This window comes from Citrus sinensis, chromosome 8 (genome assembly GCF_022201045.2).
Source record: "Citrus sinensis cultivar Valencia sweet orange chromosome 8, DVS_A1.0, whole genome shotgun sequence".
NCBI lineage: Eukaryota > Viridiplantae > Streptophyta > Magnoliopsida > Sapindales > Rutaceae > Citrus > Citrus sinensis.
Genome location: NC_068563.1, coordinates 616541 through 639662, shown reverse-complemented (window position 1 = coordinate 639662; position 23122 = coordinate 616541). Strand labels below are relative to the sequence as shown.

The 23122-nt window shown below is 37.8% G+C and overlaps 4 protein-coding genes and 1 long non-coding RNA gene across 5 annotated transcripts; all 5 read left to right on the top strand.

Moving 5' to 3' along the window:
- Nucleotides 1-2827: 2827 nt before the first annotated feature.
- On the top strand, nt 2828-3519 carry LOC107178047 (auxin-responsive protein SAUR64). The gene has a single exon (XM_015532766.3). It carries the CDS (start codon nt 3011-3013, stop codon nt 3440-3442), a length of 432 nt encoding a protein of 143 aa, XP_015388252.3. The 5' UTR covers nt 2828-3010; the 3' UTR covers nt 3443-3519.
- A 1102-nt stretch (nt 3520-4621) lies between these two features.
- LOC107178046 (auxin-responsive protein SAUR64-like) lies at nt 4622-5032 on the top strand. The gene has a single exon (XM_015532765.3). It carries the CDS (start codon nt 4622-4624, stop codon nt 5030-5032), a length of 411 nt encoding a protein of 136 aa, XP_015388251.2.
- Nucleotides 5033-5709: 677 nt separating this feature from the next.
- On the top strand, nt 5710-6467 carry LOC102608660 (auxin-responsive protein SAUR68-like). Its single transcript, XM_006486601.3, has one exon. It carries the CDS (start codon nt 5842-5844, stop codon nt 6265-6267), a length of 426 nt encoding a protein of 141 aa, XP_006486664.2. The 5' UTR covers nt 5710-5841; the 3' UTR covers nt 6268-6467.
- Nucleotides 6468-7042: 575 nt separating this feature from the next.
- Nucleotides 7043-7420, top strand: LOC107178043 (auxin-responsive protein SAUR63-like). Its single transcript, XM_015532761.2, has one exon. It carries the CDS (start codon nt 7043-7045, stop codon nt 7418-7420), a length of 378 nt encoding a protein of 125 aa, XP_015388247.2.
- Nucleotides 7421-8469: 1049 nt separating this feature from the next.
- LOC127899295 (uncharacterized) lies at nt 8470-10467 on the top strand. Its single transcript, XR_008051232.1, has 3 exons — nt 8470-8599; nt 9523-9574; nt 10297-10467. It is a non-coding gene; the product is annotated as an uncharacterized LOC127899295 (long non-coding RNA).
- Nucleotides 10468-23122: the final 12655 nt, after the last annotated feature.

Here is a 23122-nt window from a genome sequence, read left to right as displayed (position 1 = left end):
CTTGAAGAACCAAAGGCATGCAAAGGCTCATCAAAGTCTCAAAGCCTGTTTTATGGCGAGACAGAAGCCAAGCGTGCCAGGGTCTACTCGACCACGAGAAGGCGAGCAGAATCCCAATCCTTGAAGAACCAAAGGCATGCAAAGGCTCACTAAGTCTCAAAGCCTGTCTTATGGCGAGACCAGAAGCCAAGCGTGCCAGGATCTGCTCGACCACGAGAAGGCGAGCAGAATCCCAAGCATTGAAGAATTTACTAAGGCATGCAAAGGCTCACCAAGTCTCAAAGCCTGTCTTATGGCGAGACCAGAAGCCAAGCGTGCTAGGATCTGCTCGACCAAGTGAAGGCGAGCAGACTCCCAAACGTTGTAAAAATTCCTAAGGCATGCAAAGGCTCACCAAAGTTTCAAAGCCTGTCTTATGGCGAGACCAGAAGCCAAGCGTGCCAGGATCTGCTCGACCACGAGAAGGCGAGCAGAATCCCAAGCATTGAAGAATTTACTAAGGCATGCAAAGGCTCACCAAGTCTCAAAGCCTGTCTTATGGCGAGACCAGAAGCCAAGCGTGCCAGGATCTGCTCGACCACGAGAAGGCGAGCAGAATCCCAAGCATTGAAGAATTTACTAAGGCATGCAAAGGCTCACCAAGTCTCAAAGCCTGTCTTATGGCGAGACCAGAAGCCAAGCGTGCCAAGATCTGCTCGACCACGAGAAGGCGAGCAGAATCCCAAGCATTGAAGAATTTACTAAGGCATGCAAAGGCTCACCAAGTCTCAAAGCCTGTCTTATGGCGAGACCAGAAGCCAAGCGTGCCAGGATCTGCTCGACCACGCGAAGGCGAGCAGAATCCCAAGCATTGAAGAATTTACTAAGGCATGCAAAGGCTCACCAAGTCTCAAAGCATGTCTTATGGCGAGACCAGAAGCCGAGCGTGCCAGGATTTGCTCGACCACGAGAAGGCGAGCAGAATCCCAAGCATTGAAGAATTTACTAAGGCATGCAAAGGCTCACCAAGTCTCAAAGCCTGTTTATGGCGAGACAGAGCAGACCACTAAAGTTTCCAGTCTTGATTCGTTTCACTCTCAACACTAGAAACTGGGGGACTGGTGTTTAGGGAATGAAATAGGGTGACCAAGATAAAGGTGTTTGCTCATACATTATCGTGCTCTCTTCAAAGTAAAAGTGAGCAAATGGTTGAGCAGATCATCTCGACCAGAATAATATGTGGTGACCTCGAGCACATCACCTCGACCAGGATGTTATTGGTCACCTCGACCAGGAAGTCACCAGGAAGCACGTCATCCGCGAGGCCAATTTCCTGCAAGAAGCATAAAGCCATTCCTGCTGTATTCTTGCTAAGGGTTGATTCGAGGAGACCCGGTCAACGACAGTTGGCGAGGCATGCTCTCCAGCCCGAGAATCTAGGCACGAAGGCCACGCAACCACCCATGACTACGGAAATGGGGAATCCACGTTCGAGAGGTGAAAGGATAACGGACGTAGACTGCGGAAAACTGAGATTCAGAGGAAGCCTATAAAAAGGTAGCCAACGAAGGTAAAATGGTTAGCATTTTTTAGATTAGAAGGGAGCTAACGAAAAAAGCCATAAGATCTGTGGTAGGCGTTCCCCGAACCTTCATATCTGACTTGAGCGTCGGAGGGTTTGCGCCGGGAAAACAACCGGCGTACTCTGACTTGTCTGTGTGCGCAGGAACCTCTGGAGAAGAAGCCTTACGAGGAGACCTCCTGGTCGTGGTGAAGTTGATCGAGCAGAGATCCTGGTCGTAGAACGAGGACAACCAGAATCTCGCATCAACAATTAACATATCAAAAATCTAGATTCAAAATTCGTATGTATGTCAAAATTTCACAACAACCCTCCGTCAGCATAATTCTCTATAAATTCTGAGGTTACCAATACTCTTATCTAAACAAGCTTCACTTTAGATCATCAAAGACAAATAATTAACAATTATGAGGCTGTAGACCTCAAACCCAACTTTAACGTCAATAGACCGACAGGGGCTTTATTTTCTACCTATGACCATCAATAATAAAGAGTCTATAGAATCTTGTAATCTTTGCTCTGGTACCATCCGTAACACCTTGGCTCCCCAAGGCCGCTGGGAACCGAGATATTACGAGAGCATCCGATTCATCAATCGTTAATTATAATAAAGAAAATATCTACAAGGGCCCACTTAAACTCGGGGCGTTACAAATTCACATCCTTAGCCTTCTGTCAAGTGAATTCATCTCATTTTTGTAGCATTTTAAATTTATTTTGGCCTTTGAATTTTGCATTTTCATGAATGCAGTGATTACATTCATGCAAACTCAGTACTCTCTTCACAGTTTATTTTGACAAGATTCTCACCTTATAGGTTATTCCAACATATAAAGATCCAGAGATGTTGACCTCAGAAAAAGACAAACAGTTATGCAGTCTTATGGAAGCACACTAAATTTTTGAACATGCCTAAGACCGTTGCCAGACGTGGTAAACTACTAAGCAAGTGATAATGAGACATACTATAAAACTGAAAAGATTCTTAATTTGTAGAAAACAAGAATAATTTCAGTGATTTAACAACCTTGTTTATAGCTAACTAAGGCTGGTGGTTTATTTTGTTTTCCTGATTAGCCAAAACAGACTTGATGTTAACTTTCTGTCATAGAAATATTGAGTATTGAGTAGGCCAATACTGTCCTTGCATAAAACTGGCAGAAGAAGACAATTGCTCAACTAACTAGCTAGTGACAATGGCCTACCTTTTAATATTTGATTCTTCACAGAAACTAAACACAAACACAAGCCCAATGATCTCTTTGCTTCGTTGATCATATGGCCATCGATCCCATCTATCCAACACAGGCATATGATGCTGTCTTTCCTCATCTATAAATATATGACTAAACCCTCATTGCTTCTGCACAACAAACAATTATCTTCTTGTCAAGAAATTCCATCCAACCAGCTTCTAGTTTCACTTCTTTAAAAAATCTTCATTATACAATGATGACCAACTCAAAAAGGCTGATTCAATTAGCTAGAAAGTGGCAGAAAATGGCTGCAATGAAGCGGAAGAGAATTTCCTTCCCAAGAAGGGCAGCTGCGCAGAACTCATCAGTTGCCAATAAGGGCCATTTTGTAGTCTACACAACCGATAACATGAGATTCACAGTTCCATTGGAATATCTCAGCAGAAATGTCTTCATAGAGCTCTTAAGAATGTCTGAAGAGGAATTTGGACTTCCATCAAATGGACCTATCACTCTGCCATGTGATAGTACTTTCTTGAATTATGTAATGACATTGGTTAAAGGATGCATCCCGGAGGATCTAGGGAAAGCTTTGCTTACTTCTCTGCCAACTTGCTATTTCTCAGCTTCATCTTCTCTTGCGCTTGGACAAAGGCATCAACAGACACTTATATACAGCTATTAGATCTGATGTATACATTTTCCAGTTTTGATGTACTATACTTTCTTCAGTTTTGTAAACATCAAATGAAAATTCGGTTTCATTCCTAATTTCTGTCTCCAAATGAATGGCTGAATCTATCTATAAAGGACATAGAATTCGTCTAAATAATGATATTTGGTCAGTCATCAAGATTTAACAACAGAAGTCATCCACTCACTGCTGAATTTTTTTTACTTTTGCAAAGTCTGATGCAAGATTTATTCTGAAAATCACTATCTAGTCGGCGCAATATTAACAGATTTGATGAAGGATTATCTGATAAAGTCCGTCAGCTTATTATTTGTTCTGTACGGAGTGGTAAAGGCTCCTGTACTATCCTTTACATTTGTCACCAGGCCTTAACTCAATGAAGTTATCGATGATTCAAGCCACAATCTGCTTTGAATGGAGTCTCTTGTACTCGGAATCAGAAAACTCTCCTACGAAATAAAGCAGAAAAGATTAAGTAATGCCAATTCTACAACAAATATGTGGGAAAACTGGAAAGCTGTGGCAAAATTTACATGTTCTCCATGTTGCTGAACTTAGTTCACAAGAAACATGCTATGTTAATTCCTTGATTAAAAAAATTAATTCGTGAACTCTAGGAAGCACTTTCAGTAAACTAGAATTATTGACCTTTATGTTTGTTTGCTAGCAAGGCATGGAGATGTATTATGTATGTAACCATACTCTTAATCCTAATGATCTAGATTCTAATCTTTACTGTTCTTGTAGTTGTATTCGAGGTTTATAGGCTGTTAAAGGACATAACAACTTCCAGTTATCATATCACTAGGGACTAGGGAGTTTTGTTGTTTCCTTTTTCTTGTTTCTTAGTAATGTTGTACTTTGTGAATTACATGAAGATGCTAAAACTTTGGAAATTTCATTAGACCAAAGAATTCTGAGGGCGGCCATGAGTCAAAAATTACGTTTCCTTTTTGGCCACAAGACAAATTACTTGGTTATTTGGTTGAACTAATTTCTTGGATAAAACTCCAAAAGATGAAATGTATTCAGGCCTTAGTGTTATAAATAATGATTACCAACCCACTTCCATTGCATCCCAGTCAAAACAAAAATCCGGCTTTCAAGTTTCAATTAGTTATTATTCAGAGTTTTCTATACACCGTGATCAGTTCCAAGAAACTCTTCAAGATGGCAAGCAAATGGGAAATTTTTGCTGTCATCAAAAGGAAGGGAATTTCACTACCTAACAATGAAGCAGGACTTGTGAATGGTACAGCACAGCTTGCTTATAAGGGCCATTTCGTTGTCTATACGACTGATCAAGCCCGATTCTTGATTCCTTTGGAGTACCTTAGTAAAAGGATTTTCAGAGAACTATTGAAGTTGTCTGAGGAGGAGTTTGGGTTGCAGATCGATGGGCCTATCACATTGCCATGTGATGCATCCTTTATGGAGTACGTAATCTTGTTTCTACAGCGTGGTGGTGATAAACATGTAGAAATTTTTTTGCTAATGTCTGTTGTCACCAGTTGCGACTCATCACAATCACTTTTCCATGAAGAGCAAACAGAGCAGCAACTATTCATTTCTACTCCTTAATGAAGCAGAATCCTTTTGTAAATATTCACTAGATTTAAATATAAATTGTGTTTTGTGTAGAAACTAGGTGTCGATGTACTCCATGATCAGGTCCACATGCAAAGTTTGATCAGATTGTAAACTATAAAACTCGTTTGCTACAGAAGCATATTAGCATTACTCTTGCTGCTTTTAGACATCAGTATACTTAAGCCCACATGTTGTCTGCATCTACTTTATCTGCCAGCAGAAACTTGCTGGTATGAAGCTTGTAGCTTTAGGAAGCAATAAAGTTTCTTGGATGATGATTTGTTTTTCAAATAAGAAATCTGAACCGCTTTCAATTAGGCTATATTGAGCCACAGAAATTCTGTCAGGCAGATCACAAGCATCTTGCGGGGTCATATGTCCTTGTTTACTTTGTTTCGAAAACTATAAATGCAATGATACTCCTGCTCCTGCAATCTGCATTCATGTGGTTTAGTCTTTTTCTTGTGAATTTAAGCGAACACCAATTTTAGACCCACTTGGCAGGGAGAAATCAAATTGGCATCCTGCTATGGTCCACCATCATGTGTCAAGTTTTACACTTAACCAAACATGCGTCGGCCTAGATATCAATTTCTCCCTGGTATCACGTGGTTTTGTTTTTCAAATGCCATATCCTCAAAGAGAGCATCATTAAAGGACTGTCTCTAGCCTGGTGACTATATAACGTATCAACTTCCTTAGCGTTCTGTCAGGTGAAATTCATTGCATTTCAGTGTTCTTGAGATCCAATACCCTGTCTCTTAACACTCACAAGATCCCTCTAGTTAACAATAGGAAACATGATTACTCCAAAGAAGCTAATGAAATTGGCAAAGAAGTGGCAGAAACTGGCTGCAAGCAAACGCCTAAGAATCTCATTGCCAAGACCTACTGCTGGAGCTGCTGATGCAGAGAGCTGCAGCACATCATCAACGGCTGAAAAGGGTCACTTTGTTGTGTACACAACTGATCAGATACGCTTTGTGATTCCATTAAAGTATCTTGAAAACAACATCATAAGAGAGCTCTTTAGAATAGAAGAAGATGAGTTTGGAATGCCAGGCAGTGGACCTATCACTTTACCATGTGATGCAATAGTCATGGAGTACGTAGTCTCTTTGATTCAAAAGCACGTGGCAAAAGATGTAGAGAAGGCGATACTGTTGTCTTTGAGTGTCATTGGCCACTGTTTACCATCTTCATATCTCCAATCAGGAGCAATATAATCAACAACCACTGATTTGCAGCTTCGGAAGCAAAATTTAGCATGGTTTGATCTTTGAAAACAGCTTACAGAATAGTATTGTAAAATTTATACACTTTTACATTAATACAAATTCAAGTTCCTGCATCTGCTGTTTTTCGTGAGGCAAACGAGTATTTTTATTTTCCTTGTTACTACCAGTATGTAATGAAGTTCATAAAATAGCGCACTTGCTTTGATTATAAACTATCACTAAATTTAGTGATCTGATGAACTTTGAAGCTAAACTAACATGGTAAGACTTTCATTTCTTTCAAATTTAATTTTTCTGTTATGGAAGAAATACGCTGAAAGCAAAAGCTGCACAAAAATGTGAAGGGTGGCTATTTGCAGTTGGTTTCTCTAGAATTATGGAACATCAAAGGCGGTACTTGCATGATATTCACCACAATTGTGCACTGGAATTATGTTTACCAAAGGTTTGGAACTCAGATGGATATTTATTTACTGCACAGCTGGGACTGAAATGAAACTATGTTTGGACATCCAATTTCTGGCCTTGGTTTATGTTGTTAAACCTCTTGGCAGCAACCAAAAAAGACACTTTATTTGCTCTAGATTGATGAGTAGATATCAAACATATAACTAAATATGCCAGCCATTTCTGTAAATAACAATCACAAACTTTTTCTTTCAATGAATCCCTGCAATGTAGAAGCTGAATTTAAGGAACTGTCACTAGCTTTGCGAATATTTACCTTGCATTCTACTTAACTGACAACAAGTTCATTGGCAACATGATCAGTACTAAGAAGCTGATCAAACTGGCAAGAAAGTGGCAAAAACTAGCAGCAATAAGGCAAAAAAGAATCATGTCCACGATATTTAAGGGTGATGATGCAGAAAAATGTTACGTTAAAGGCCACTTTGTCGTGTACACTGTTGATCATAAACGATTTGTGCTTCCATTGGTGTATCTTAGCAACAATGTTGTTCAAGCACTAATGGAATTAGCAGAAGAGTTTGGACTGCCAACCAATGGTCCTCTCACAGTTCTTTGTGATACTGCCTTCATGGAGTATGTAGTCACTTTGATCAGTCACAATGTGAATGAAGATGCAGAGAGACCTCTTCTCACATTGATAGCTGGTAGTCATTGTGCATCATTTTCATAGATAGAACAAACCAATGAGCAATTTCTAATTCATGGCCTCTGAAGCATATCGCTACCTTGATTTTGTAAGTGTATAATAAAAATTGTAGCTTGATATAAACTGAAATACAGAAAAATTCTTTCCTGTTTCATGTTCTCCTTCTGCATTGTGGATCAGATCATAATCATTTCCATGGCATCAAATTTTTCAAGCCAGCTGTTTATCTGATCCGATGTTGCAAGTGTCATTAGTTATATATCAGTATATCAGTAAAAGCAAATCAACATAGTCATTAACACAAAAATTTTGTAAGCTGTCACATGTAATTTCATATATTGGGCTGTAGCATTCCATTTCAATCACAAAAAGGTAATGTACAACCAAATTTCATTGAAATTATCCAAAAAATCTGATCATGCTATGGCGTTATAGCACCGCAGCAGTTATCCCACAGTCATCTACACTTGAAAGAACATTCCATGTTATTTGATAGACTTTCGGAAGCACATAAAGAAAATGCAAATAGAATTCCACTAATATGGACAAATAAGGAATTGTTATTGTTTTAGGGACAAACCAAAAATATGATATTAACTGACTGACACGCTTGAGTGTGAGTAATCTGATTTATGCCAAGATATCAGAACCTAATCCATAGGAAGACTACTTTGGGCCACAGAATTATTCTGTTTAAACAGATCACACATGGTTTGTCCCCATTTCGTAGGTACATTGTAAAGCCTAAAATTTGTTTCATTTATTTCATGTATGTGTTTCATAATAGAGTATTTTATACTTATTATATGTAAGTGAATGATTAAAGTGCCTTTTGGATTTTGATTTTTTATATAGAATATATTATTTTATGTTAGTAATTATGTTGAATGATTAATGTTTGGTAAGTGGAGAAATTGGTGGAGTGGAGTAATGATTATGTTGAATGATTAATGTTTGGTAAGTGGAGAAATTGGTGAAGTGAAGTAATGATGTTGAATGATTAATGTTTGGTAAATGGAGATATTGGGGTAGAGTAATTATGCTAAATGATTAAGTTTGGTTGTATTTTTATTTTCTTTGTGTGTGGCTTGCGTGTGTGCCTTGATGTTGTATCTCATTTGCATTTAAAATTTTTCAAGAAGTGTTTGAGCAAAAGCTTCAAGTTTCAAAGGTGTAGTCTGGAGTGAAATTCTTGTTAGAGAGGTAAGTATTTATAATCTTTTGAATTTCTATTTTATGTGTGATTCTAGGTTATTAATTGAATGGTTTTGTGTACATTATCCTGAAAACTGTGAACAGTGCAGATTCAATGTTATATAAGTGCTGTTTTCGTTAAATCTCATGCATAAAACTTCATAACTTACTAAACTAACATTTTTATCTTTCTATCCATATGTTTATTGTCCAAAAACTCATTGCATATTAATTGTGCTGATTTTTCAAAGTTGGAATACTAGTACTGGAAAATTTCAATTTTCAGCAGCAATCCTCAATTCTATAATTTATTTTGTAATCCAAATGACTTCCGAAAATTTCTGGAAAATTTTATTACTATACATCCACATGTTTAGTTTTTGTGTATTTAATTTCGTAATTTTTGGATTTATATTAAAATCATTAATGGTCATAGAGCTGGGCTGCCGCAATCTTGGAAACTACTTTCCAGATTTTCAAGGGGGTGATATTGAAGCTAATTTTAATTACTTTTTCATTAGAATCACTATTTTTTAATTATTTTTTAAAACTACTTTCCAAAACTTGAATCACTATTTTTTAACACATATAACTAAAATTATGAATTTTTGAACCAACAGTCCTTTGTTTATTTTGTCACTGGACAAATTTAATGTTTTTGTGGAAAATTAGTTTTTCAGAAATGTTTATGAACTCTAATTAATTTTGTTAACATTTATATTGAATGCCAACATGTTTACAATAGCTTCTAATAATTTTGATTTTCCAACAATAGTTATAGCTTGTTAGAAATCAGCTCCTATAAAATAGTCGAGGGTAATTTGGAGAATTGATTTGTTTAGGTTAGAATTAATGGTTTAAGGATGTTGCGTATCTTATGAAAGTCATATTTGAATATGATATTGATAAGAATCTCATCTTGAAAATTATAGGCCAAGAGTGAGCTCGTGTATTTGGGGTTTTTATTGGTTGCTTCGGATCGAGGTAAGTAGATTCATGCATAACGTTTATTATATATGTATGAATTTATGTATGAAAAAAATAATAATGTTGTTCATAAGGATTGGCATATTTATAGTTTTGAAGTATTTTGTTGTTATAGTTTATAATAATGATTTACATTTTGGTTTAAAGTTTATTTAAAATGCTTTCTTCAATTGTTTTAAAACAAAGGGCTTTAAAATACTTATGTTCTATAAATTGTTCTTCCGTAAAAATAATTTGTAAAGTTTTGCCAATTAAATGTCTTATAAGAGATTTTGTTGATCAATTATTGAATGATTGATATTGAAAAATTGATAATTATTTTAAAGTTTTAGCTCATTGTCCTTAGTTACCATTACTGATATGATTTAACAGTTAATTGTATTGTGTGCACCTATTGACGATTATTGCGGGGTAAAATACTTTGATTGAACTACCGGCCGAGTCACCGGGAGTACAGTTGACGCTATGAGGCATGAGCAAAATTGAACAAATGAAAGATTTTATTAATCAATTATTATTTATTGAAAATGGTCATTATGTTATGACATAATTGATTTTAAATTTTACCGTACATATGCATTAGAAAATAAAATGATTATTGATTTCAAATTCATGGCACTTAATAATTATTATTATGTAATTTATCGTTATTAGTAACATTATGCGTGTATTTGCTTACTGAGTTGACGGCTCACCTCTCGTCTCCAACATTTTTGCAGAGTGATTTTAAAGATGTGGACTTTTTGGTTTTAGAAAAGATGATTTGTTAGCCGAAAGCTTTGGGCATTTTTGTGATGGATAAATTTTTGCTATTTTGGTTATTATTTTAGAGCTAAATTTGATATTGGAGGATTATTGTTATATTTATTTTTTTAGAGATTATGTTTAGACTTTAGGCATTATTGATTTTCACTTGGGATTATTAATAAGTTTTAATTGCTTAGAGATTGCATTCCAAATTTCTTTTAAAATTCTTGGAAAAATTTGAGGTGTTACATTTGTGGTATCAGAGTAAAGGTTATAAGATTATGTACACATTAAGGTCAATGATCAATAGCTTAGGATTGAAATTTTGTAGAAGTCTTGCCCCACTTTTAGGATTATAATTACTTATGATAGGTAAATTAGGGAGTTGATTATAAGTATGTTGGAAAAAAAAAATTGAGCTTGTTTGTATGTATATACTTGATGACTATTGTTGAATAACTTGTATTTCTCTATTTTGATCAGAATACAATAGTACAAATATATAGCTTTACAATGAACTAATTTAGGAAACTATCCTAGCTAATTGAGGAAAGTATCCTAGCTAATTGACAACTATACACGCAGCTATTCTAGGAAATTAGATCAATTCTAATAACTCTATTTTTGGTACAATTTCCTCTGGTTTGAATTAATATCTTGCAACACTCCCCCTCAAGCTGGCTTGTAGATGTCTTCCATAGCTAGCTTGCTGACTAGTAGTTCAAAATGTCCCTTGTGTAGTCCTTTGGTGAGTATGTCTGTTATCTGTTGTGCGGTTGGTACATAGGGAACACATATTACCCCACTTTCAATTTTCTCCTTGATAAAATGCTTATCAACCTCAATATGCTTAGTTCTATCATGTAGAACTGGATTGTGGGCAATAGAGATGGCAGCTTTGTTATCATAGTAAATCTTTATGGGAAGAGACACTGGAATCTTTAAATCTGAAAATAGTCTCTTTATCCATATTGCCTCGCAAATTCCATGTGCGAGTGACCTGAATTCTGCCTCAGCACTACTCCGAGCCACAACGCTTTGTTTTTTGCTCCGCCATGTAACGAGATTTCCCCCAATAAAGGTGCAGTAGCCTGAAGTTGATCGCCTGTCAGTTGAGCTACCAGCCCAATCTGCATCTGTATAGACTTCAATTTGAAGGTTGTCCCGTTTCCGGAACATAAGACCCTTTCCAGGGGTTCCCTTTAGATGCCTTAGTATCCTATAGGCTGCATCAAAGTGTTCCTGTCCTGGTGAGTGCATGAACTGACTTATCATGCTTACAGCGAAAGCTATATCAGGACGCGTATGTGACAAGTAGATCAATTTCCCTACTAGTCTCTGAAATTTCTCCCTATCAATCACATCTTCAGCTTTAGCAGGATTAAGTTTTAAGTTGACTTCAATGGGAGTCTCAGCAGCCTTACAACCCAGAAAACCTGTCTCTTTGAGAAGATCAAGAATGTATTTTCTTTGGTTTACAAAGTTCCTTCGATCTTGCAAATTCCATACCAAGGAAGTATTTTAGCACACCCAAGTCCTTGATCTCAAAATCTCGTGCCATTTTCTCCCTAAGATCTGCCAACTCTTTAGGATCATCACCTGTTAGAATTATATCATCCACATAGACAATTAGTATTGATATATTACCACTCTCTGAGTGTTTATAGAACATTGTATGATCAGCTTGGCTTTGATTGTAGCCATAACTCTTCACAGCCCTTCCAAAACGTTCAAACCACGCCCTTGGAGATTGTTTAAGGCCATATAGGGATTTTTTAAGTCTGCAGACTTTGTTTTGACCGAACACCTTCTCAAATCCTAGTGGTGGACTCATAAACACTTCTTCTTCTAAATTCCCGTTCAGAAAGGCATTCTTGATATCTAACTGGTGTAATGGCCAGTTATAGTTTGCTGCTAAGGATAATAGTACCCGAATGGAATTTATTTTGGCGACAGGGGCAAAGGTTTCTTGGTAATCAACCCCATGTGTTTGAGTAAAGCCCTTAGCCACGAGTCTGGCTTTAAATCTCTCTATACTTCCATCCGCCTTGCACTTCACTGTAAACACCCATTTGCACCCAACTGTTTTTTTATCCATGGGTAGGTCAACAACTTCCCATGTCTCACTTTTCCTCAGAGCATTCATCTCTTCCATCACCGCTGATTTCCAATCAGAATCATTAAGTGCTTCTTGAATGTTTCTTGGCACATGCAGGTTAGAGATTTCAAATATAAAGGCATTGTGTTTTTTTTAGAGTTTACCATAGGATAGATATTTGGACATAGGATGAGAAGTACAAGAGCGTTTTCCTTTTCTGATTGCTATTGGAACATCATAGTTATTAGAATTTTCATCAAGCATAGGATTGACAGTAGGTTCAGATATTTCATCAGGATTAGGAACAAGATTATGTGAGGAAGTTTCTAGAGTACCTGTATTTCTTTCAGATTCTTCACTCAGGGTGTCTGGTTGGCCTTGTGCTAAAGGAATAGTAGGTCTCTTACTCCTTGTATGGTTCCTCCTTGAATAAGTAAGAAGCTCTTTGTCTTGTTCCTTGAGAACAGAAGGTAGTATTTCTGCCCCTGTCACAGTCTCAGCAGTGTTTGGCAAAATAGTCTTGGTATCATCAGTTTCAAAAACAACATTAGGAATAGTAATGCAATCTAGGGTTTTAGGCAGGGGATTGGAAATATCATCCCAAAAATTTTCTTCTCCTCTTATTTTCTCCCCCTGAAGAGAATTTTTTTGAAAAAAAGGTTGATTTTCCAGAAAAGTTATATCCATAGAAACAACAGTTTTCCTAGTTTTTGGATTAAAACACTTATATCCTTTCTTATTTGGTGCATAACCAATATGTGAAGCCTGATTAGTTAATTCTGTTATGTGACTAAGTGGCGTGCTGAGTCAGCTTATATGTGGGGCCAGAGTTAGTTAATTCGTTACTGCTAACAGCTGGACAACAGAGCTATATATACATAGGCTCAGGGCTGATCAACAGAGAGTTGAAGTCACGATTTTGAGAAGCCTAGGATGAGAGATAGAAAATTCTCTGTAGGAGAGATTTAATCTTTGTCATCAATACTCTCATTGTAAACACTTTGTTCAATAAAAGCTTCAAGCCCAGAGGGGTTTATTTGGTCGTGGATGTAGTTACTTTGGTACTGAACCACGTTATATTGTGTTCATTGTTTCTGGTTCATCTTCTTCTTGTTGTTCTCTGGTTATTTCTTGTGTTTGATCTGGTTAGCTTTCTTGATTAAAGATTGTTGATCTTGAATCATTTGGGTTCTATAAGCTTAGGTTATTTGATTAATTAGAGTGGATCTTGAAGGAATTCCACAACAAACTGGTATCAGAGCGTTAAAAGATCTCAGCTCTTGTTCACAAATGGCTAGTACAAGATTCGATGTAGAAAAATTTAATGGAGAAAATGACTTCTACCTATGGAGTCTCAAGATGCGTGCAATCTTGATCCAACAGGGGCTTGACAGTGCTCTTGATAATGAAGAATATCAGATTGGCAAAAAGGAGAGATCAGAAGGCTCCTCAAGCTTGGGTGGAGACATAAGGTCTATTAACAACAAAGCTCACAGCACCATAATCTTGCATCTGTCTGATGAAGTGCTGAGAGAGGTTGCTAAAGAAAAATCTGCATCTGGACTCTGGTCGAAACTTGAAGAACTATTCTTGAAGAAGTCTTTGGCCAAGAGACTCTATATGAAAAGGAAGCTGTATACATTCTCAATGAAGGAGGGAACAGCCATGAAAGACCATCTCGACGAATTCAACAAGCTAATCCTGGATCTTGAGAATGTTAATGTGAACCTTGAAGATGAAGACAGAGCTCTTATCTTGTTAAGTTCACTGCCAGATTCATATGAGCACTTTGTTGACACATTACTGTATGGGAGACAGACCCTTACATTAAAAGATGTGAAGAATGCTTTAGAATCAAAAGAATTAAAGAAAAGAGCTGAGGGAAAAGATTAGGGCCTTGGTGAAGGTCTGATGGCCAAATCAAAACCTGAAAAGAAGAAGAATCATGACAAGAAAAGTAACAATCAGAAGGCTAAAGCTGACAAGAAAAAGAAGAAGAGGAAGTGCTATTTCTGTCAGAAGGAAGGGCATTACATAAAGGATTGTTTCGAAAAGAAGAAACTTGAAAAGATCCAGAAAGATTCATCAGGGAAGGCAGCCATTGCATCAGAAGATGAAGGGGATTCAGAAGGGGCAGATGTTCTCATAGCTGCAGAAAAACAACCCACTGAAGAATGGATCTTGGACTCAGGTTGCTCCTTCCACATGAGCCCAAACAAGCAACTCTTCAAGACTTTTGAGAAAGTTGATACAGGTAAGGTTTTATTGGGAAATAACTTGGCCTGTAAGGTTGCTGGAATTGGAACTGTTACCATAACTATGCATGATGGAGTAGATAGAGAGCTAAAGAATGTAAGATATGTTCCAGAGCTTAGAAGGAATCTAATATCCTTATGAACAGTTGACCAGTCAGGCTGTAGCATTAAGGCAGAGAATGGTGAACTCCAAGTTACAAAAAATGGCATGGTTATAATGAAGGGAATAAGAAGAAATGGGTTATATGTCCTAATAAGCTCCCCTTCCTCTTCAGGAGTTATAGCCTCTGTTAGTGGTGATAAAACAAAGTTATGGCACATGAGATTGGCTCACATGAGTGAAAAGGGGTTAAGGGAATTAGGCAAACAAGGTCTAATTGGTTCTGGTCAGATTTCATCTCTGGAGTTCTATGAAAAATGTGTGTTTGGAAAGGCAACTCGACAGAGGTTTGGGACTGGAAAGCAAGAAACCAAGAATTCAATGGATTACATACATTCAGATTTATGAGGTCCATCCCAAGTGCCATCACATGGTGGAGCTAGGTACTTCATGACACTGATTGATGACTATACCAGGAAGGTTTGGGTTTATATCTTAAAGCATAAGAGTGAAGCTCTGCTGAAGTTTAAGGAATGGCTGACCTTAATTGAAAATCAAACAGACAGGAAGATAAAGAGATTAAGGACTGACAATGGGCTGGAGTATTGTAGTAAAGATTTTGATGAGTTTTGCAGAGAAAAGGGAATTGCAAGGCACAGGACTGTTAGACACACACCCCAGCAAAATGGGCTTGCTGAGAGGATGAATAAAACATTAGTGGAAAAAGTAAGATGTATGTTGTTTAGTGCAAACCTCTCAAAACATTTTTGGGCTGAAGCTGTCACCACTGCAGCATACTTGATAAATAGAAGTCCCTCATCAGCACTCAACTTCAGAACTCCACAAGAGGTTTGGTCTGGAAAACCTCCTGATCTAAGCAATCTGAGAATCTTTGGCTCACCAGCTTATGCTCATATCAACCAAGGAAAGCTTGAACCTAGGGCAATTAAGGGTATCTTTATTGGTTACCCTGAAGGTGTTAAGGGATACAGAATATGGTGCATTGATGGGAAACCTTCAAGGATTATAGTAAGCAGAGATGTTGTATTTGATGAGGGTTCCATGCTGCAGCAAAAGGTTGAAACTGAACTGACAATTTCTGAGCAACCAGCCAACCATAAGCCTAATCTGGAAGTGGAGCTTACTGATGATCATAAGGACACTGATGAAGAGTCTAAATCTTATGACAGCAAATCTAGATCCTCAGAAATGAATAACTACCAGCTGGCAAGAGACAGAGAAATGAGGGTTATAAAATTGCCTAAGAAATATGGCATAGCAGACTTGATATCCTATGCATTGAATGTTGCTGAAGAAGTTATTGGGGAAGAGCCCAACAGCTATAAGCAAGCCATGAACAGCAGGGATAAAACAAAGTGGCTGTCAGCAATGGAAGAAGAAATATCCTCATTAAAAAAAAACAACACCTGGATTTTGGTGAGGAAACCAGAAGATAGGAAGCTGGTTGGATGCAAGTGGATCTTCAAACTTAAAGATGGAGCTACAAGTGAGAACCTCCTAGATATAAAGCTAGGCTGGTGGCAAAGGGCTTCACACAAAGAGAGGGGGTGGATTACAGTGAAGTTTTTTCACCAGTGGTGAAGTATAGCTCAATAAGAGTGTTACTTGCAATAACAACTTACCATGATTTGGAGCTGGACCAAATGGATATCAAAACAGCCTTCCTACATGGCAATCTTGAAGAAGAGATATATATGGAACAGCCAGAAGGTTTCATACAAAGGGAGTCTGAAGACATGGTATGTTTACTTAAAAAGAGCTTGTATGGTTTAAAACAATCCCCCAGGCAGTGGTACTTGAGGTTTGACCAATTTATGATTGCTCATGGTTACTTGAGAAGTCAATATGACAGCTGTGTATACTGCAAATTCCTTCCCTCTGGAGATGGGATATATTTGCTTCTCTATGTGGATGACATGCTCATTGCATGCAAGCACAGAGAAGAAATAGAAAAACTTAAAACTGAACTAAGGGCTGAATTTGAGATAAAGGACCTTGGCTCTGCCAGCAAGATTCTAGGAATGCAGGTAAAAAGGGATAGAGCTGCTAAGACTCTACTTCTTTCACAAGCTAGTTACATCAAGAGAGTGCTCAGCAAGTTTGACATGGTTACCTCTAAAGCTGTTTCCACCCCTTTAGGCACTCACTTCAAGCTGTCAAAGCAGCAAGAGCCATCTGATGATGCAGAGACTGAGTATATGAAGAAAATACCTTACTCTAGTGTGGTTGGAAGCATTATGTATGCTATGGTGTGCTCTAGACCTGATATTGCTTATGGGGTAGGAGTAGTCAGCAGATTCATGGGGAACCCAGGAAAAATGCATTGGAGTGCTGCTAAGTGGATACTTAGGTATCTGTATGGATCATCTGATTCTGGTATTTTGTTTAGTAGAGATAACAAAGTCATAAGTAAAGTCATAGGCTATGTGGACTCAGACTTTACTGGTGACTTAGACAAGAGAAGGTCTACTACTGGTTTTGTTTTCACCATGTGTGGAGGAGCTGTAAGTTGGAAAGCATCATTGCAGTCAGTTGTTGCCTTATCAACTACTGAAGCCGAATACATTGCACTTACTGAAGCTGTTAAAGAAGCTAAGTGGATCAGAGGGATTATATCTGAAATGGGGTTGACTCAGGATACAATTCTAATCTGTTGTGACAGCTCAAGTGCAATTCAGTTAAGCAAAAACTCCAAATACCATGAGAGGACAAAGCATGTAGATGTGAGGTTACATTTCATAAGAGAAGAAATTGAAAGAGGGGTAGTGGATGTTGTAAAGATCTCTACTGAAGTCAATCCAGCAGATGCACTGACAAAACCAATACCAACAGTCAAGTTCAGAAACTCTCTGAGCTTGATTGGAGTTACAAGCTTGTAAGTCAAGCATATTAACTATCTAAACCAGGTCTGGGTGAAGCTGGTACAGAATCAACTAAGGTGGAGATTTGTGAAGCCTGATTAGTTAATTCTGTTATGTGACTAAGTGGCGTGCTGAGTCAGCTTATATGTGGGGCCAGAGTTAGTTAATTCGTTACTGCTAACAGCTAGACAACAGAGCTATATATACATAGGCTCAGGGCTGATCAACAGAGAGTTGAAGTCACGATTTTGAGAAGCCTAGGATGAGAGATAGAAAATTCTCTGTAGGAGAGATTTAATCTTTGTCATCAATACTCTCATTGTAAACACTTTGTTCAATAAAAGCTTCAAGCCCAGAGGGGTTTATTTGGTCGTGGATGTAGTTACTTTGGTACTGAACCACGTTATATTGTGTTCATTGTTTCTGGTTCATCTTCTTCTTGTTGTTCTCTGGTTATTTCTTGTGTTTGATCTGGTTAGCTTTCTTAATTAAAGATTGTTGATCTTGAATCATTTGGGTTCTATAAGCTTAGGTTATTTGATTAATTAGAGTGGATCTTGAAGGAATTCCACAACACAATAAAAATACATTTTTCAGCCCTTGGATCTAGTTTAGACTGGTTTTTATTAGGTATATGAACATAAGCTGTACATCCAAAAATTTTCAGAGGAAGATTAGAGTGAATTCGTGATTCTGGAAAATATTTTTTAAAACAGTCAAGTGGTGTAATGTAGTTTAGAACGCAGGTGGGTATCCTGTTAATTAGATAGGATGCAGTTAAAACCGCTTCGCCCCAAAGATATTGAGGAACATTCATAGAAAACATAATAGCACGAGAAACTTCAAGTAAGTGTTTATTTTTACGCTCAGCAATACCATTTTGCTGAGGTGTATCAACACAAGTAGTTTGATGGTGAATACCTTTTTCTGCAAAAAAAGTTCTAAGATTTTGCTTAAAATATTCAGTTCCATTATCGGTATGAATAATTCCAATTTTAGTTTGAAAGTTGTTTTCAATCATCAAGTAAAATATTTCAAATAAGTTCTGAACCTCAAATTTTTCCTTCATCAAATAAACCCAGCATAGGCGAGTATGATCATCAATAAAAGTCACAAACCATTTTTTCCCTGAAGAAGTATTAATTTTTGAAGGACCCCAAATATCACTATGGATTAAATAAAAAGGCTTTGAGGCTTGATAAGGCCTTGAAGGATAGATAGTTCTATGACTTTTTGATAAAATGCAGTTTTCACAATGGAATTCAGAACAATTCAAACCTTTAAATAAACTAGGAAATAATTTTTTAAGATAAGGAAAACTATGATGCCCTAGCCTATAGTGCCAAAGCATAATTTGATCCTTAACTTGAGTAGAACTAATACTACTAAAGCCTTGAGCTTCTTTATTCTTAGATTCTTCATCTTCAAAATAGTAGAGACCATCTATCAATTTAGCATTGCCAATCATCTTCCCCGAGTTCTGTTCCTGAAAGACACAGTGGTATTTGAAAAAAATAACACGACAGTTAGAGTCTCTAGATAATTTACTAACTGATAGCAGATTACAGGTAAGTTTAAGAACATGGAGAACATTTTTAAGAGATATGGTTTTAGATAGATTTATCAAACCGTTGCCAGCTATAGGGGAATATGAACCATTTGCTATACGAACTTTTATATGACCAGAACAAGGGGTGTAAGTATGAAATAAATGAGAAAAACTTGTCATGTGATCAGAGGCTCCTGAATCTATAATCCAAGGAGTATGAGAAATAGGTAAATGACAAGAGAGAACATTTAATTTACTACCTGCTTGAGCAATGGCAGCATTAGGTATACTTAATGATCCTGAGTTAGATTTCAGCAGCTTCAGAAGGTGATCCATCTACTCTTTGTTAAAGGGGACAGACTCGACCTCATGTGCAGCAGGAGTACGAGTGAATCTGCCTTCATGAGAACCCTTCCAATTTGCTGGTTTTCCGTGGATCTTCCAGCAAGTCTCTCGTGTATGCCGTGGCTTATTGCAGTGATCACACCAAATGCGAGACTTTTCATCATGTTTCTTTGTAGCAGTTCGGCCAGCATTAATACTAGCAGCAAGGGCTGAGTTTTCAATAGTGTTAACGAGATTCCTTTTTCCAAGCATAACAAGATGCCGACTCTCCTCACGGCGTACCTCAGAAAACACTTCTCCAATAGAGGGAAGCGGCTGCCTCCCAATAATCCTGCCTCTAACTTCATCAAACTCCACGTTAAGACCAATGAGAAATTTGAAAATTCGGTTATCCTCCACTGTTTTCTTAAAGTGTTTACAATCTTCAGAAGATTTCCACTCATAATCATTAAATAGGTCTAAATCTTGCCAAAATCGTTTCAAGGAATTAAAATACTTAGTGACAGTATCCTCACCTTGGCGGATTTCTCCGAGTTTAAGAGTTAACTCGTATACTTGAGATTGATTTCCCAAGTCATAATACATTTGGTTAATGTTGTCCCAAAGCTCCTTGGCCGTGTGATAACACATATAGTTGGAGCTTATGTCCTCCTCCATAGAGTTCACCAACCAAGTCATTACCATCGAGTTCTCAGCATCCCATGTTGGAAAGGTTGCATCATCAGCCGCAGGCTCCTTTGTTTCTCCAGTCAAATACCTGATCTTGCCTCGACCACGGATATACATGCGCACAGATTGAGACCAACGCAGGAAATTTTCTCCATTCAGTTTAATGGTAGTGATCTGAATGGAGTGAGATTCCGTGGTTGAAGCCTGGGTTTTAGGCTGTGCAGCAGTAGGTGTTGCCAGGCTTGTAGAAGCATTCTGGGTATGTTGAAGGGTGTTTGCAGACTCAGAAACAACGTCGGACATGATGAAGAGGTATGACTGATTTTAGGGTAGAAAAGAAAGTAGGAGAACGGCTAGGTTTTCTGCAGGTAAGAGAAAGGGCAGAAGAGCAATAAGGTTTTCAGGAATTGAAAGAATTCCTGCTCTGATACCATATTGGTGAATAACTTGTATTTCTCTATTTTGATCAGAATACAATAGTACAAATATATAGCTTTACAATGAGCTAATTTAGGAAACTATCCTAGCTAATTGAGGAAAGTATCCTAGCTAATTGACAACTATACACGCAGCTATTCTAGGAAATTAGATCAATTCTAATAACTCTATTTTTGGTACAATTTCCTCTGGTTTGAATTAATATCTTGCAACAATGACCAATAGTATAATGTCACCTAGAAATAATATCGGTCGAACTCTACCACATGAGAGTGATGGAGTGACTCGTAGGGTAGCTAGCTCTCGGACTAGGGGTGGTTTGCAGAAAGAATTCGAAACGAAATTAAGGTTCAGCACTGCCTTTCATCCCCAAACTGATGGACTATCAAAACTCTTGAGGACATGCTACGAGCTTGTGTGTTGGACTTGGGAGCTAACTGGGAGGAACATTTGCCCTTAGTGGAGTTTGCTTACAATAACAGCTTCCACTCCAGCATAGGCATGGCGCCTTTTGAAGCTTTATACGGACGGAAGTGTAGATCACCTATTTGCTGGGATAAAGTTAGTGAAAGAAAACTATTGGGATCAGAACTAGTTCAGATTACTGCCGACAAAATTAAGTTGATGCGAGAGTATCTCCGTACAGCTCAAAGTAGGCAAAAGAGTTATGTTGATGGACGAAGACGTGATTTAGAGTTCTAAGTAGGGGATTGTGTTTTCTTGAAAGTATCACCTTGGAAAAGAGTTTTTCGTTTTGGAAAAAGAGGTAAACTTAGCCCTCGATTTATTGGGCCTTTTAAGGTTCTGAAGAAAATTAGCACAGTGGCATATCGAGTGGCTTTACTGCTGAGCCTTCTAAGACTTCACGATGTGTTTCATGTGTTGGTGTTAAGGAAGTACATTGCTAATCCTTATCATATCTTGGATTACCAACATATCCAAATCTCGAACGATATGTCATACAAGGAGCAACTGTTGGAGATTCTGGACAGGAAGGAACAAGTGTTAAGAAAAAGAGTTATACCTTTATTGAAAGTTCGTTGGGCGAATCATTCTATGGAAGAAGCTACTTAGGAGCGAGAGGCAGAGATTAAGGAGAAGTACCCTCAACTTTTTAAGGAATAAGATGAGTTTCTAAATTTCGAGGACAAAATTTCTCTTAAGAAAGGGAGAAGTTGTAAAGCCTAAAATTTGTTTCATTTCTTTCATGTATGTATTTCATTAGGGGTGGGCAAAATACCCGACCCGACCCAATCCAACCCGAATCGACCCGAAAAATTTTAGGTTCGGATTGGATCAGATTGCGAATATAACCTGATCGAATGAAAAATTGTAAACCGATCGGGTTGTGATCGGGCCGAGTTATACCCGATCGGGTTGCTTAAAAAAAAAACTAAACCTAAACCTAAACGCATGCACACCACACACACACAAATCACACTAACAGCAGAATAAATTCACAGCACACAAACAAAAGTACAAAACTCACAAGACACACACACACCAGTGCCGCGATCTGCTGACTCCTAATGGCCATCGCCAACAGAGGCCACACACGCTCCACCTCCAGTGCCATGATATGTTGTTGTCTCTCCGAACTTTGACCAGTCCCCATGATTTGTTGTTGCGCGTCCAACCGTTTGCGATATGCCGCTGCACGTCCGCCCATCTACTACCGACTGCCACCGATCTGCTACCGAAAACCCATCCGTGATCTACTACTCTAAGGCCAAGCCTCCAATCCGAGTACCCGACCTAAGTTTTTGCCCTTTGTGACTTTTGATTTTGAAGCTTTCATTTCATGGTATATAATTAGCTATGGTTAATTTTGAAGCTTTCACCCGACTCGATTAGACCCGAAATAACCCGAACTCAATCCGATCCGTTAACCTTAACCTGATTCTACCCAAGTTCAAACTGATTTTTTGACCCAACCCGAATCGACCTGAATATATATCGGATTGGATCAGGTCGGGTTGTAAGAAAGGGTTATATTCGAATTAATATTTGCCCAACCCGAACAACCCGAAACTCAATCGGATTTACCCAAACCCGATTTTGCCCACCCCTTTATTTCATAATAGAGTATTTTATACTTATTATATGTAAGTGAATGATTAAAGTGTCTTTTTTATTTTGATTTTTTTATATTCACTTACATATAATAAGTATAAAATACTCTATTAAGAAATACATACATGAAAGAAATGAAACAAATTTTAGACTTTACAACTTCTCTCCTCCTTAAGAGAAATTTCGTCCTCGAAATTTAGAAACTCACCTTATTCCTCAAAAAGTTTAGGGTACTTCTCCTTAATCTTTGCCTCTAATTCCCAAGTAGCTTCTTCCATAGAATGATTCGCCTAATGAACTTTTACTAAATGTATAACTCTTTTTCTTAACACTTGTTCATTCCTATCCAGAATCTCCAACAGTTGCTCCTCGTACTACATATCGTTCGA

Bases quoted from the DNA above. Each gene is read 5' to 3' on its own strand.
- LOC107178043 (XM_015532761.2), top strand. From the start codon at position 7,043: ATGATCAGTACTAAGAAGCTGATCAAACTGGCAAGAAAGTGGCAAAAA.
- LOC107178046 (XM_015532765.3), top strand. From the start codon at position 4,622: ATGGCAAGCAAATGGGAAATTTTTGCTGTCATCAAAAGGAAGGGAATT.
- LOC107178047 (XM_015532766.3), top strand. From the start codon at position 3,011: ATGATGACCAACTCAAAAAGGCTGATTCAATTAGCTAGAAAGTGGCAG.
- LOC102608660 (XM_006486601.3), top strand. From the start codon at position 5,842: ATGATTACTCCAAAGAAGCTAATGAAATTGGCAAAGAAGTGGCAGAAA.